The 17,422-nt window shown below is 40.8% G+C and overlaps 1 protein-coding gene across 7 annotated transcripts in view; it reads right to left on the bottom strand.

Moving 5' to 3' along the window:
* Positions 1 to 14,219, bottom strand: part of jakmip2 (janus kinase and microtubule interacting protein 2) — a 36,629-nt gene extending 22,410 nt beyond the window's left edge. For 4 of the 7 annotated variants that reach the window (XR_005203796.1, XR_005203795.1, XR_005203797.1 and 1 more), the window contains exons 1-4: positions 14,030 to 14,219; positions 2,067 to 2,316; positions 1,130 to 1,384; positions 572 to 814 (exon numbers count right to left, since the gene is read on the bottom strand). Coding sequence is in view for 4 of the 7 variants with exons in the window: in XM_037748231.1 (XP_037604159.1) it covers positions 572 to 814; positions 1,130 to 1,384; positions 2,067 to 2,195 (627 nt within the window). In the remaining 3 variants the exon portion in view is untranslated. Of the gene's footprint in view, positions 1 to 571; positions 815 to 1,129; positions 1,385 to 2,066; positions 2,317 to 2,590; positions 2,714 to 14,029 lie in introns of all 7 variants that reach the window. The other 3 variants (XM_037748229.1, XM_037748230.1, XM_037748228.1) reach the window with 3 other exon arrangements.
* Between the last annotated feature and the right edge of the window lie 3,203 nt (positions 14,220 to 17,422).

Genomic DNA, 17,422 nt, shown 5'->3' with positions numbered 1-17,422 from the left:
CTTTTAATGACCGTTGGATTTATACTGTTTACCTTTTCTGTTATTTTCTCCTCTGTGAAGTGTCTTATTTCACCCATAATGCACTGCACAATAGGCAATCTAAACCAGTCTCACATTAGTCACTCATAGGGCAGCTTTATGCAACAGGTACATATAAGTGTGTGTGTCTATAGCATATCTGACTTAAAGTTATATTTAAGACAAAGCGTTGTCTATTTTTATGCAACTAGGCCCTGGTTAACCCTGTACAACTTGTAGTGACTAAAGGCTGCTGTTAAAATTCCATTTTAAAGTTAAAATTGTTTTCATTGAGGTTACTGTAAAGTACAAGCAGACTTTTTTTTTTTTTTTTTACTTTTGGTGAGACAAAATAAGCAATTAAAAGATTATTTTAATACATTTCATGGGCTAAAACATTGATTGATTCATTAGAAAATCATTTACTGGATTAATCTATGACTGAAATAATACTAACTGAATAAAAACGACTATTAGTTGTAGTTCTAATTTCCACCTTACAAATATTTTGGACAATAATTGTTATGTATTACGTAGCAGTGACTGTGCCTACCAGTCTGCGGATGTCCTTCTCAGAGTCCCACTTGATCTTGGAGATCTGCTCCTGGTGCTGCTGGTGCTCCACCCGCAGGTCGCCAGCCTTACTCTTGTCGGACTGGATCATGTTGCTGAGAGCCTCGTCGGTCTGCTTCTTAGTGGACTTCAGCTCCAGTATCTCCTGCAGGAGCTTCACTCTCTCCTGGTCAAAGAATCGGCGTGCATCCTCCTTCGCTTCCAGGGTCAGCGCTGTGCGCACCTGAAGACGCAGAGAGGGAGAAAGAGGAAGGGTTTTCATGTGGCTTGGCAGGATTTCCACAGAACACTAATCAGTTGTTTTTTTTAGATTATCTAGGGAAAGAAAAGGTGATTAATGAGTATTTATTTCTAGGGCTCTCCTCATCTGGAGCTTTTTCTAAGTGAAGGTTACTCTCCTATCCTGTGCCAAGCCCCTCTGTCCTGGTTTAGTTCCACAGCTGCTGCTTTGGGATTTTGTTGTGGGTGACATATATCTGTTTATTTCTGTTTCACTGTAAAATCAAACACCAGCTTCACTCCCATTTCGTAACCTCACCTTCTCTCCGCTGCCGTCGCGCATTGCGCTCAGCGCGGCTTTGAGCCTCTGGTTCTCCTGGTCTTTGATTTTGGCGTGGCGGGCCAGCTCCTGCTCATGCTGTCGCGTCAGGTTTTCCCTCAGAGCTTGGAGCTCCTTCTGCTTTTCCTCGTGCCACTTGGCCCGCTGCTCGGTCAACATGGCAGTGTGACGGTGCTGCTCCTGCTCTTTCACCCGCTTCACCTCCTGGAGCTTGTCGCGCTCCAGTTTGCTCACCTTTAAGAGGAGCGACAGAGGAAAAGGACAGAGAAATCAGATTATTTTACAGAACCGGCATACCTACTGTTGTAGTAGGCATCAGTCATTGTTTCTGAACGTTTGACTCTCTGGTTTATCGTTATTTTTTATCTTCCTTGATTTAATTATAATTGATTTAGTTGAGGTTAAAAGGTTATTAATAATCTTGTGTTTTTGACAACCAACTTTCACAAAAAAAGGGGTCACAAATCATGAGGGCGTCATTTCCCCTGAGGATGGGAGGAATGAATTAAAGCACAAAATCATGATAATGATCGTGATGATGATAATGTACCAAATGTAAAAGCGGTGTCTTATTGTGGGTTGAGGAAAATCATCCACTTGTCGACACTGACCAGTTTCTACATGTAAGACACAGCGAATTCAGTAAAACATGCTGTTCTGTACAACATGTAAACAACGTGTACAACGTCAATATTTAACCTGATCTGTGTACTCTTAAGGACTTAAAGATGTATATTAACAAGCATGTTGCAAGTGTGTCTATATAGTGTGGCTGTGCATTAACTAAATACATACTGTACATGCAGGAAACATAAACATAAGCATGGTGTCATCATGTCACAAGATGGACTTGCACCTCTGAGACCCTGGTTAAATATTCAGGGCAAATGTATATATTTTCGGTGTTTTACTGTACCTTGCATTTTTCTTGATGTAGCTCTATCTGAATGTCAGTCAGCTTGGACCTGAGATCTTCATTGGCTGCCTGTAGGGCAGAGATGAGCGCTTCGGGCTTCTCGCTCTTCGTACGCCCTTTCTTGGCCATTGAGTCAAATACTAGTGAGACTCTTCTAATGCTTTCATTGAGACGTCACAGAAACTTTCCAAGGCGCTCCCAGTGGTTTCCAGTTCCTCCTCTTCCTCATTCTCCTATCAGAGAAAAAGGGCTTGGGTGTAGAGGAGAGACAAAGAAAGACACAGGATGAGACATAGTAGAGGCTACAGAGGTGACACGAGTTAGACTTTTGATATGATATGATCACCTGCCCAACAAAATTATAAAACAACAATAAGTGCAAATACAAGGCCAACATGACGTCGTATATTGTGCAAAACAACAATGAGAAATGTAGGAGTCATATCAGTTTTCTTTTAGACTGATAATGTTATAGGCTTAAAGAGAGTTCTATTGAGTTCATAAGTAACGGATGTTTAACATACCAGAGGAGTGTTTGTTGGAACAAATGGTTGTCTGGGTACACAGAGTCATTGGTAATCCTTCCTGTCCTAACATTTGCCTTTTCTTCCTGCACTGTTTGAGGTCAGCTGAAAGCCAACGACCTGCTGAGTGTCGAAAAAACAGACATGCTTAGGGCGTACACTAAAGCAGCAGGGCTCAGACTAACATCACACGATGAGAAAGAAAGATAAGAGGGATTATCAGTGAATCATCCCAAATCACTTTGTGAGACCATTAACATTTTAGTTGTCATGGGAAGGACAATTTTATTTTGGGAATTTTCAAATTAAGTCTGCATCTCCACAATGTTAAACTTATTAGTGGTGACACATCATGACCATGACGTTTTTGGTACCTCTCAATGTATATTGCAACCATTACTGCTTCTCTCTTGATTTATTACCTCAGTAAACATTGTAAACATGAGTTTATGGTCTCAATCGCGAGTTTCAAGTCTTCTTCAATACAGCATGATGTTCATTTAGTAAATTATGGTCCCATTTAGAGTCAAATAGACCATAAAGCAGGGGATGCTTTAGGGCGTGGCTACCTTGTGATTGACAGGTCGTTACCATGGCCTCAGTGCTTATTTTTTAAAAGGTAATTTCAAAGAACAGTTTGTGTCCAGCACACACAAACATATAAACTTGCTCAAGGGCACTTGGCAGAAAAATAGATGCCATTGCAGATGTACTACATTGCTATCAACGTCATGGATCGAACTAAAAAATCCTGTGGCTACTGGTTGGCTAAACTAATGTGGTTGACACAATGTGACTGTACTATCGATTAATTACAAAACAACAAACCAATCTCTGCTGACACTTCACGCATCAAAATTATGTTTTAAAACAACCTACAGTATGGTACCAAACAGCACATATTATCTGCATGAATTGTAATAATCTCTGAGTTACAAGTTGTGGCTCCAACCAGAATCAGGAACACAGGAATGTAACATAACACATAACATTCCCCAGTCCCACAGATCCATATCCCAGTGTTACACTGCCCCCCCCCCACCTCTTCTAAATCTCCTCGCCCCCGAGGAGCTAAACCTCATAGTCTACATAACGCTGGGGGGCCCTTCGCCGTCTCAGCGTACTTGGACTGTCCATTAGGCGGTTGCCCCGGGGACTGTTGCAGATTCCCTTGGGAATGTTGGGATTGATGTAGACCTCCATCTGCGCTCCCATCCACAGATGCAGGTGACTGAGGTGGTGTTCTGTTGACCCGGCCATCACCAGCGCGGCCTGTTCCTTGGTAGGGGGCCAGACGATCGCGGTGCAGTACAACCACTCGGCCCCGTGGTGCCAGCCTCACTCTGTAGGTCACTTCTCCCAGCCGTTCCAAGACGTAGCATGGCCCAATCCAGTTGCTCTGTAGTTTCGGTGACATCCCTTTTTTCCTCTTCGGCCCATAGACCCACACTAAGTCTCCTACTCGGAAGTGTGCTCCGTTAATGTGTTGGTCACAGGCTCTCTTTTGGTCGTACTCCAGCCATCTCAGACTGCTTCCGCGCGAACTCTTCTAGCCACTGGTCAGGGCAGCCTCTGGGGGTTCATCCCCACACAACAAAGGCAGTGGGGCACCGTCCTTGAATGTCACTGTTCGCCGTGGCACATCCAGCACAACCCCATTAGCCTCCATAAAATCATATCCAAGTAAGCACTGTTCATGAATATTGGCTGCCCACATGCAAAGAAAAGTCTGTTCACCTAACTGGAGGACAACTGTGTGATGATCGAGCATGTGTGCTCCGTCCCCGGTCACCCTGATAAAAGGACGGATGGTGGGGTTCAACTGTATTTCCTCCCTTAACACATCTGGCCGAATAAGTGTCACTGAGGACCCAGAGTCCACTAATGCCTTAACAGACCTCCTATTGATTGTAGCCTTCACCCTTGACACTTCAGGCAATGGTCTAGGGGTTACTGGACACTCTTCGGAAACACAGTTATTCATGGCAGGTGAGGATAAAGAATGTGCAGGGGTTGGGGCGGAGTAACCTCCCTCTACTCCGCCCCCGTCTGATTTCCCCTCACCTACCACACTCCTCACGGGAGGAGCCTCTCCTCCGGGACTGTAGCCGGATGCTCCTTTGCCATTCATGATTTATTTTTCTTCTCTGTAAGACTGTGCATATGGCACTTGCATGAACACCACACTTTTTGCCCATTACGACATTCATTAAGCTGTGATTAGGCTCATGCAATTGATTCAATTCACATTATTGACTGTGATGCTGTGAGTGCTGCTGGCAGACGGTCTAAATGTCATATATAAATGACTTTGCTTGTAATAAAACTGTCTACATTCAACCAGTTGAATCTCTAACTCTGTGAAAAGGTCATTGGTTTATCACATTTGTTTGAAGAATCTACAGACACGACAAATACAGTGTGTGCTTGTTGACTCCAGATGCTTATTTGATCGTCTGTATAATTTGCATTTCTTAAATTTCAGCTTGAAATTGCTGCAATATTTAAAACCAGATGTTATTAAATGACACAGAAATGATTGTGCATGCTAATCTTTTCCCAAAGTTTGGCTCTTGTATCAGGGTCTCGTGGGTTTCCTTACTGTATACTTCTGACCACTAAAGTGCACGTGCATATGAACGTGCACAACATCATGTACACGATGACTCAGGAGGAGCTGGATGGTGTCCGTCATAATCTGAGGAGGGATGGCATAACATCGCTTAAAAGATTTTGAGATGCAGATTAGAGATGAAGCAGTCGTGATCATCTCATTTAGTCTACATGGGCTCATCATGTGTTATGCAGTGTTATGGAGCCTTTTTAAAAATGCTGCTGTTCTTTTTAAGTATTACTTATGGAGGCTGTCTATGGAAACATTCATGAAAATCACTGGACCAGTAACTGTACATAGGGTACTGTATATGTCTGCACATTGTGCAGAAAAAAAGAGCACAGTAATGTCAAACATTATTTACAATGTCAGAGTTCAAACACTTTGGTCATGTAACAGGCCAAAACTTGCACCTGTTATCAATATTTATATGATGAATATGCAATGTTTTGCAGAGGAAACTTCAGTTTAACTTGACTTAAGTGTGTTTGCTGCAACGTGTCATTGTATAATTTTCTCTCTTTCTCTCTCAAAACCCAACCGGTCGTGGCAGATGGCCGCCCACCCAGAGCCCGGTTCTGCTCGAGGTTTCTACCCGCTAAACAGGGAGTTTTTCCAGGCCACAGCGCAATCCAATGCAATGCTCTTGGTGGGATCTCTTGTTGGGTCTCTAAACTATAAAATACGGTCTTGACCTGCTCTATATAAAAAGCGTCTCGAGATAGCTTCTGTTTTTTTGACGCTATATAACGCTATATATATGACGCTATATATATGACGCTATATATATGACGCTATATAAATGACGCTATATAAATGACGCTATATAAAAATAAATTGAATTGTATTGAATTGAAGTCTCATTTATCCAGTCGTTTCTTCCCAAACACATGCATTTTCTCCGGCATGCACTCGTAGGGCCTGCGCAAGCATGAGACGATAGCGGCTGAAGTGTTTTAAATAGTACGATTTTGGCGAAAACGTATGTTTGGGAAGTAGTGAGCACACAACTGGATAAAGATACTTGGATTATACTGCATGAGTTGTGTGTAAATAATTGTTTTTACGTTAAACGTTAAAGAGTTGGCATTAGATAAATAAGTACATGAAATTACTTTTATTATTTTTCAAAAGTGTCCAAAAATATATTAAAAGATATTAAAAGCATGAAGTGAGTGTTTTTGCAATCGTGGGAGGCTGACGCGTACCCATCATTCTCTGGTTCTAGCTTCTACAATATGAGGGTGTTTGATGCGTTTTATGTCATTGTCAACTGAATATTTTTGTGTTTTGGACTGTTGGTCGACCAAATCACACATTTAAAGACGTCACCTTGGATTTAATGTTTTCTTTCATTTTATAAACAATCAATCGATTGAGAAAGTAACCGGAAGATTAAAGAATAATGAAAGTAATCATTGGTCGCAGTCATATTATCTTTTGTTGTTATTATTGTATTTTCATTTTCATTTTGGCTGGTCAAGCTAAGCAACAATGTACAAAAACGAGTTCTCATAAGTTAAAAAAAAGTGATGATTCATCTATAACCATCTAATACACCACCATCATGCGAAGCCGGCCACAACTCACCATGACTACTAATGCTGTATTAACCTACAAACCATCCACAGCAGCCAGGTACTGTTCTGAAGGGGGAGAGACTAGATGTGAATTTGAAGTCAATCTGATTACTGTCATATTCTATTTTCAGACTGCTCTGAGAAATAATCCGCTGGCTAGTCAAAAGAACATAACACAGCCACAGACAGGCATCATGGGCCATACCGGGGACATGCACCGGATGTTGCCTTAACTGTCTAACCCATTTTGACTTCCATTTCTATTTGAAATGTATTACTTTCACTATCGTTGCAGCTCTTGTATACTGTATGCAAGCAATATTCTTACACTCCCCTCTTTTCACACATCACGCTGTGCATGTGAATAGCTTTAATATTTAAATACAGGAAGTTACAGCAGGAGATTTCTCTTGTTTAAAGAAAGGATATAAAGCAACTGGTCTGTTACATAGCAGGTAACATTTAACAGGCCTCAAACTGAGCTTGATCAACCTTAGAGGCATCTTAGTCACACTGCAATATTGTGCTTTGCGATCTTCATCTCACCGACACCATATCATAGGACATACAAACTCCCATCAATCTACAGTATTTCAATAGACCGTATCTTGTTCTAAAGTTTAGAAATAGCCGAGAGGTTCGTGTTCCAACAAACCCAACAACAATCTCTGGACCAAAAGACAAAGACAGTGTGAACTGTTGATGGCTCCCATGCCAGAAATGGCTTAAAGAACTGGATCTTGTAAAAGCTGGTTACGATATTCTTCTAAGAAGCAGTGAGCAGTTCGACCAGATAATGCATCAGACTGGCATCCCTTTAAGTAAATTACCCTGGAATGGAAAGTTGTGCCACATAATGCATTCATTTTGAATGTTGAACTATTGTGATTTACAGACTTGTCTATTTATGCTTGGTATAACTTCGTTAGCTGGAGACGTCTGCAGTAGAGATGCCAGAGCTCGATGCGATTTGTTTTGTAGCACACAAATGGCTAAAAAACACAATTTGCAATGAGCAATGTGTCCTTCCACTTATGCTGAGACAAGCAGTCCAACAACAAGGATTTACTGATACAAAATATGCTGCTAACTCACCAAGAACACTGGGTCAAATCCATAAAAAAATGATGTGGGGGGTGATTCTTTAAAGCAACATTAGCATTCAATTGGAGTCATTTTACTGCTGTACAACTGACAAATAGAAATCCAATGATAACCAGGCCTTTAAGTTCTGTTTCGGGAGAAATATCTGTCTCTTTAGGTTGATTATAGCGGTGAGACTGAACCATACAGTGAACTTGCAGTCGGTGCAATTAGAAACAATTAGCTAAAAGACACTGAAAAGCACAATGGAGCTGCAGAGTGGAATTATAATTCTCTTTCATATGAAGCACACTGGCACCATGACCCACTTTTGACTCCGAAGACATCAATTCTGGGTGTTGGCGCTGGATTTTCCAGACAGAGAGTACTAGGAGGATACTCACAGAAAATGCAAGCCTTGCTGCTGCCTGTCAGCTTTAGTCTGATGGCCCTCTGGGCTCTTACGGTAAAAGCCATGTAGGCATTTTTGTTGGTTTTTTTTTGTGTAACATTTCCTGGGATTTATTAGCAGAAATGTATTCATTAGTGTATAATCACCTGAAACTAATAAGCGTTGTATTTTCGGAGTGGGTCCTCTTCATCTAGTCCGCCATGTTGTACAGAATGAACAAACCAAACACTAGCTCTAGAGAAAGACTTTCACATTTTTACGTTACTTGAAGGCCACCGTAGTTCTCAGACACGCTTGTGAAACTGCGGCATTGTGAGCCATAGAGTGCAAAACCGGTTATTATTTGGTTGCAATCTGCAACCACAACACTAGATGCCGCCAAATCCCACACACTGGACCTTTAAGGACAGACTTCTGCTTGTTTTGAAAGACTTCCAATCTTTTCCATGATAATTTGGACTGCAAGCCAATGCTAAATTTAGCAATATCAGTTTTGCCAAATCTGACTTGTTCACTAGCATTCAATTTTATCATAAGTCATAAGAGAAATGAAAGAGTCACCTACTGTGCATCAATATAAGGCTATTCATATTTAGAAATGGTCACTTCATATTCAGTTGGGAGCATGTAAGAGGGGAGATTAGACGTAAGTGAGCATTTTCCTTGCTGCTCATAATCAAGAGGCTATTGGGTTCTGTAGTTTTTCATTTCCAAAATAAACCTTTCAACCAAGAGCCAACATGTTCTATATCAGGGCCTACCATCTGTCACCCACTACCCACTCAAACTATTGTACGAGCCATACTTTGCCTAGGGTTGGGGTTAGTATTAAAGGACAAGATAAGCTTTTGGGGATCATATTTGGAGCTTCTATAAGCCCTCCAGAATTGTGTTGAGAATACCGGCCAGGCAAGACATAAGTAGCTCTGTAGTGAAGCAGTTGACAAGATGTTGGTCAGAATTGATCAGCAGGATAAAAAAAAAAAAATCAGTTACTGTTAAACCTTAAGGTAATTAAATCGTCCTTAATTCAGTCATTTTGACTTCAACAAATGTGGCCTGCAGAGCATTTTTTTTAGGAAAGTGAGGGTTGCCAAATGCAACCAAATGTTGAGGAAAAAGCCCAAAGGCAAATAATCTCTTAATATGTAATCTGGTTATGATTGATGCATTTGATTTATTACATAAAAATGAACTGATATTACATAAAGATAATAAATCCTACTGTAGAGGACGCTACATGATGCATAGATAACATTTTTGTTTTACACCAACCTTTGACTTTATCAAAAATAATCATATTAACACAGAATGTGAGCTGACTGCAACTGCCTCTTCCCTAATACCACATAGATCTCTTTAGTAATTTTCATGTGTATTTGTTCATAACTGCTCAACCAACAGGCACAAAATCTTACATTTCTGGGCTATTTTCCTTGTTACTAATCCGTGTTATGCAACTCGAGTGGGCAAACGTTAGTCAGGCTGATGGCAGCAGAACCCCAATGTCAATGAGCAACTTAAGTTTAATCAGTCTGGGGTCTGGTTGTGACGTAAGTTGGTTCAAAGTGTCATCGCATCAGCTGGAGTCAATCATCCCTCTCCTGCTTGCTTTTAGATTATGTTTGTCTGCTTCTTAGTTCAAGCCAAAAAATGACTTTTAATCCATCTGCCTGAGGTCAAACTAGCAACACAGAGAGCTCTAATGCTGGAGAAAGAAATGCAGGAAAGTGCATCAAAATGGTCTATGTTCACATCTACTTCATGGTCTGCACGTGATTTGAAGTAAGTACTTTTAAAGTGCATCAGAGCAATGATTCTCAAAGACGGGTCCGGGGACCCCCAGGGGTCCGTGGCACCTCTACAGATGGGGACTATTTGCGTCAATAAAACAAGCATATTGTGTCCATTACTCCCACCCATGTCAGCTTTGGGCCAATAGAAACTCTTATTTTTAAGTGGAAACACTCACTAAAAGTCAGCTTTAGAGTGGTAAGTTTAAATATTCATCAGGACTATGTCAGTCTTGCTAATGTTAATTTTCTGAAAGTATTTAAGATCAATTACTTAGAATTTAGGCATATGTATAAATTACAGCTGTGCAATTAATCGAATTTCAATTTCAATTGCAATTATGGCGTCCAACGATGACCCTTTCATTTTGATTTGTGTTATAAATCCAGCGCACCCCTTTCCTTTACAGCGGTGCACTTTCATCCCGCTCGGTGTGGGAGGATACGCTTGTGGGAACTCTACGAATTTCCTCCGTGGTGGTGAGCCACAACCGACTCTAGGGAAGCTTGGAAAGGCCCGGGGTGAAGGTGCCACTTTACAGGCTCCCTCACCCGGACCTCGGCGCTGTGAAATCACCCCATTGCAAATTTCCCCACTGTGGGACTAATAAAGGATTATCTAATCTTATCTTAACATGATTCAAATTGAAATGTGTTTCTCTTTATCACTATGAAACATGTCTGAAGTATTAAGGTTAAAAAGTTTAGAATATAAATAGTTCCAAAGGCTTCTAACACCTATTCCGAACATACAGCGAGCAAGCAAACTCTGGCGAATGGAGCGCAAAAAAAAACAACGAATTGTCCAGATATACTACGAGCAATGTCACTCTCTATAACATAGACTGCGCGGTATTGATCAACGTCAGCGTAGATTATGATCAGTGAAAATAGGCTGGAAGTGCGCGGAACTTTGCAGCCAGGGCGAGAAATTTTTCAAAAAAGCGACACGTCAAACAATCTGATGTTCGCTCGCTTGCTGGCTCGTTTGCATCGCGTCCAATTAGGAAGAGGTGTCAGAGTAGAAATGGTAGTAAGCATCAGTGTTTAATCAGTGTTACGATTAAGATGGGGTCCTGTTTATGTAATCCATCAGAGCTACTGGGATGTTCTGATTTGTGTTTAAACAGTCGAGTCAGCAAAAGTTAGTCAGACTGATGCCTAGACTGCCCCAATGTCAATGAGCAACTCAATGTTCAATAAGTCTGAGGTCTGGTTGTGACATTAGTTGGTTTAAAGCAGAACTCTCCCGCTTGTTTTTGGATTACTGCTTCTTAGTTCAGGCAAAACAAATAATGTCTTATCCATCTGTCTCAGGTCGAAATACCAACATGAACAGAGCTCTACTAATTCTGGAGAAGTACAGGAGGTGGTTCACAAAAAAATCTAGAGGAAATGTAATGTCTACAACGCAGAGAGGTCTAATGTTTTGGGATGCGTGCAGCCATATTACACCCTCCAACCAGAACGTGACGAGAGCGGGCTTAAGCGACAAATTCAGTTTGATTGCATCGTTTTCTACTGGAATGTCCTAACTGTCCGCGAGCAACGCAGCACTGCGCAGCACGTCGTTTTGAGCTGTACTTTTATCGGACGCCCTGTTTCAAACAGGCTGTTTCTACTTATTCCTGTAGTTTGCTTTGAAGGCGCAGCAATGGACGAGGAACAGCTGATTCGTGAAGTTGAAATGAGGAGTTATGTATACCGTACGATCCCTCCTCATTTCACTACAAAATCCTAAATAAGGTGACAGCTGGCTGGAGGGAAATCGCCTGATACTTTAGTGTACTTGCTGTTGGCTGTATTGTATGTAATTGCCAGTAAATATTGCAATATTAAATGTGTTTTCTGTTTAAAAAGTACAAAACGTAAAGACAGCAAGTATCACCCATCTTTTATATGGTGAGTGTGAATGGTTGTCTGTGTCTATGTGTCAGCCCTGCGATAGGCTGGCGACCTGTCCAGGGTGTACCCGACCCTCGCCCAATGTCAGCTGGGATCGGCTCCAGCCCCTCCGTGACCCCTAACGGGATAAGCGGTTCCAGATGATGGATGGATGGATGGATGGATGGATCTCCAGTCTAATCTCGAGCGCACAGCTGATAGGTACGTGGTTTGTTTACATGACGTGAAAGAAAGTGCATATTTAACGGTGTGTGGACAGAGAGTGTCCGATGTTATTTGGCTATAAGTAAATAAAAAGACCACAAATCTACCTCATTATCTTGTTGGTTTCTTATTCTGTCAATAAGACGACACAACAAGGTCGATATTTTTTCATCACTGCAATAAATTATTAGTTCTGTGTTATTATGAAAGTGTAGATGCATTTCTAGGAAGTTCAGTTCACTTGAACCAACGCAAACTAAATCATGTTAACAGCTGATTACATGAATGAGATCATCCACTGATGGTGGATGAGCAGTAATGGTACGTGTCCACAGGGACTTTTTTATCGCGAGGGCTGCCACTAGACACAAGGCACTCGGCACCTGATTGGACGAATGCAAACAACATGGCGGCTCGTTTGGAATCACGAAAATTCACCGAAATGTGTTTCTGAAAATATTTTCTGCGAGAAATACGCCACGCAGTTGTTGAATCTGTCTTTATTTTGGGTCGACAACGCTTAGTTGAAATGTTTTCTCGAGAGTTTCCAGAGGCGACGAGTCGCGTCGGGACGCCCGTGATTTGCATAAGGTAGCCTAGACCTCAACTTTATTCAAATAAGGAGCGGGCGACGTGACGGTCCGTCTCTCGAATCGCACCGCCATGCTACCAGGATGTATTGCCCGGCTCCTTACATAGACGATGAATGGGAAGCGTGGAAAGGACGGAGGCTGTGGACATGCACCATAACACATGAAGGGGAATATATCTATGAAATCATACGACAATATGCAGCAATGCAACAAGACTTGATGGCAGGTATAGATACAGAATTAACCTAACACTTTCACCTCTGCTCATCTGGCCCCGAGCATCACAGAGGTAAATGTCCTATTCCAAATGTGGCAATATTAATACGACAGCTAGAATGAAAAGGCAGAGAAACATTGCTATATATATACTGCCTCAGCTCACATTCCCTTTAAAAATTGATTAATCCAACTTTATACTGCTCATATTTAATTGCATCCTCTTGCTCCATCAAGTCTGCTATTGAACGGCCTCTCTCTCTTTGCAAGTCAATCCATAAACTATTAACTTGAGGGCAGTCACTAGTCTGTGCTGACCCTGGAAAAAAAATAATAGTGTGACAAATGCCCTCCCATCAGGGGCGATGTGTGTTAAATCAGGCCAGTGTAACACCCCCAGGCTGCAGGCTGAACACCCTGTGAGCCTCAGTGTGGAGTCTGGATGGAGGCCCTGCCAGCCTCCATCACTGAGTGGACTTATAGAGCATCCTCTTGCAACATCACTGCAGCATCCTTTCAAAACATACAGCCAGGAATGTGTGATGACCTGTCAAATGCACATTACAATGCACAGGCCTAAAGAAACCAATGCACATCTGGCTTTACCTGATCACCAACATCTGGGAGCTTCACTGCACAACAAGTAGCAACCAACAAACGCCTCCCCAGAAATACACAGAGATGATGCTCGCTGCAGCGTGAGCATCCGTCGTGTGTAAGAAGAGGGGCCCTGCATGGCGATGAAAAATCCCCATACAAGCTCGATCCTCGTCATCTTGCTAGTTGGAGGCCGAGCCTGTGCCATTTCCCATCATGCAGGCTGAGCCGACGCGCAAATTACGCACGGTTTTTTTATATTCTTTTAATGCTACTTATTGCTGCAGTGTTTTTTTTCCTTTTTTGGTTCAGTGACATAAAAAAATGATGAAAGATGATGCACTGAAACCAGCAGGCCCTGCTATAGTCCCCAGCAGCAACTCCCCAGTTTCAGACGGTGTTAAAGCCAACAACAGCAACATTTACACACAGATCTCCTTACCGCGTCTCCAGATCGATTCCCGTCATGTGAGGAGTCCTAATCTGCGTGAAACCGTGTCCATGACATGCTCCTTTTTTCGGAGGGGAAAAAAGATCGTCCGCTATGGTGTCAGCATCAGCAGCAGCAGCAGCAGCCTCCGTACAATGAAGCAGTGATGGCCGGTGGTGATGATGCTGGGAGCCCCGCCCTCCTCCTCCTCCTCTTCCTCCTCTCCATGCAGCCACAATGAGCTCACTGGTTTCCAGCACCGCCGCAGTCCGCCAGTCCAGCACACAGCACACATCCATCCATCCACCTCACAGGAAATCCTCCTTCAGCACCATAATGTCCCTGGAACAGTCCATATAAGGTTTATTATTAAGTTCTGCAAATATTAAAGGGGAAACGTTGTCGAATATTAATATATTAAATACAATGTTAAAATAAGATTTTATTATTATATATATATGTTTTATTATATATTTATATTTTGTATATTATATTATATTATTATATTTTATTTTCTAATGATTTGTTTCAATTTTTTTAATGTTCATTCATTATAGTTGCCTGATGTAGCCTATAGTTTTAATTCACATTATTTTCCACACAATTGTTCGAAAGTTTGGAATCACCTTTTAAATTGATGTTTTTTCTTCTTTCATTTCAATAATGGCTATTTTAAATGAGATTAAAAAACAAACAGTATAATTTAGACACTAAATGTATTATTTACATTTGAAATAGTTAAAGGGGAAACGTTGGAACGAGTCGAATATTAATTTATTAAAGACAATTTTTAAAATAAGATTTGATTATTATATTTTTATTTTTTATTATATATTTTTATTTTTTTATATTATATTATATTATTATATTTTATTTTCTAATGATTTGTTTGCAACAATTTGTTTCATGTTCATTCATTGTCATTGCCTAGTTTTATTCAAATAATTCAACGAATTATGTTAAGTCAACGAAAGTCAGCGTCCTGTTGCTCATGCTCGCCCGTGTGCACACGCTACATGAATGTGAGCGAGCATCCATCAAAACAGTGAGGTGACACATGTCAGCTAAAACCACAATATCACTCTATATTTCACCTGCTTGGCAGTAATGTTAGCTGACCAGACGAAGGTCTCTCCATGAATCGCTGCTGATCCTAGTTTTAGCTTTTCCTGTTTCAGCCTCCCGACCGCGGCCGGAGGGAGACACCGGCACCCAGTCGGAGACGATAAAGTAACTCGCTGCGGAGCCCCGTCACTTCACAAGACACAGAAAACCTCTGTTGGTCTGGAGGAGCTGCAGTATTTATTTCTGCAAAAGTATTGGAACTTTGATTTTGAATTTGTTTTCCAGACCAGAAAAGCGTAAATTGATCTTCGATCATTAATTCCAAAGGTGCAATTGGAAATACAATAAATATTTTTGGAGGCCGTTTTTCTTTGGGCCCACTGCAGTGTACTCAGGGGTTAGACTGAATAGACTTTAAACAGCTGATATGTTCATCTGATAATCCCTGATCCAGTTCCAATAGTGCTAACCCTCCTAGACTAACCTTCCTTTTCTGTTGTGAAGTTTGAAAAACAGCTTTACTAAAGCAACACGCCTGTTAATTCCAGCATGTCATAGACCTTAAAGTGCATTTGACCCTGAAACAGGAACTTTTTCCTATTTAATCTTTATTTTACCAATGACTGCGGATTCTTATAGAACTGTTGCTCAGATACAGCGTTTTGTTCTCCATGTACAAAACAAGACTTTTTTGCAAATCCCTCATACAAAATAACATCTACTTGTAAAGAGGACTTTTTACAACCCAAAAGCATGAAATTAAAAAAATATAGAGTATTCCTCTCTGTCATCTGACTGAACACAATCAAGATTTTGTGGCAGGCCATTCCAAACTTTTGAACAGTAGACTACTGTAGGTTATAGACAAAATAATCTCTCTCACTACTTCAAAGTGGATTTATCAATAAATAATTTAATGAAGTATACTCTTCAAGAAGAGAGGATCCTATTGGTTCCCATAACTGGGGCCCATTAGAATGATTCTCATTCTTGCCTTGTAATATAATAACCATTTAAATAACTTAAAAGATTTTTTTTTTCAAATGCTGCTATTTGTTCAACCTCAGTAATCCAATCATCAACAACAGGGGGTATTTTCCATATATTGGTAATAAGTTAACGCCCCACCATCAATATTGTTTGGCTGCACTCTGCATCCACAGGAGTCTCATCTCTAAGTGGAGAGAGATCACCACTAATGTAGTTTTATGATATTATATAATGTGTATTGTATAGGCTCTAGAGTATATGTGCAAACCACATGGTGCAGACTATGTGTTGCATTTACCTTTTGAATTAGACTCTAATACCTATAAAGCAAATTTGTTAGCACTGGTAGAGGATTGTTACTGTAACATTATGAAAATGTTCCTTTAGAGAACTGCAGTGTACTGAATATAATAAAGTGATCTAGGACGAGGATGGGATTATACAGTTTTTGCATTTTGTATATTCAATGGCTGTACTTGATCACAACGTCTAATGTTTTTCGCTATGTGTAAAAATGCATACCTTGTGGCAGATGCAGAGCAAACAATTGCAAGTGCCGCAATCAGTTTGTGTATCTTCCATAGCGTACAGGTTTAACCTTAATCCTATCAACTACAGTCCCCTTTGTCAATCAATTTGTTCCTAATGACTTCATATGATTGTTTTCTGTTTTAATGAGTGCTTTTTAAAATTACCAATGTATTGGGCTCCTGGGGGACCCGAGTCCAAAACACCCAATTCCGCCTATGCTGTTTTAATAGATGGAACTATTTATTGAGTTCATGTTTGCCATGGGTCCTAATTTAAAGTATGAGACACTATCAGGGGAGTCGGTCATTTTGAAGGAGAAAGACTCAGATTTCCTCATGTGCTCTGTCTATTTTCATTTCACACGATATTCAAATTAACTGTAACTTTCCTAAAATAATAATAATAATCTGTTTTTTTCCTTCAGATGAAATTGATTAAATAACTAATAATGTTTTGAGAAGAATTACGTTAACATTTTGCTATGATGGTTGTTTCTTACAGTTGTTTCTGGGGTCCCCAGGCACCCAGGTTTTTGTATGTTAAATATGTTGGAAGGATGAGGGTTAATAAATATATTACTTTCAGGATTAACCTCAAATTCGTATTCTTTCTTTACAATCTCTCTCATTGCAACATGATTTGCATCACAATAAAGAGTTTGATTGAATTGTTCATATGTGCTTTGTGTATTGTACAACACCATGAGTTGCAGTGACCTGTGTGGATGATGCAGGACAAACTGAGTGAGAGGTAGTGACATCTAATGGTCAGTCCCAGAACTGTTAGGGTTTGCTCGTTCAGTGGCCTGAACTCAGATTC

This window comes from Sebastes umbrosus, chromosome 17, assembly GCF_015220745.1.
Source record: "Sebastes umbrosus isolate fSebUmb1 chromosome 17, fSebUmb1.pri, whole genome shotgun sequence".
Classification (NCBI taxonomy): domain Eukaryota; kingdom Metazoa; phylum Chordata; class Actinopteri; order Perciformes; family Sebastidae; genus Sebastes; species Sebastes umbrosus.
Note: the sequence above shows the minus strand (reverse complement) of the source record. Positions and strands in the feature narration are given on the sequence as shown.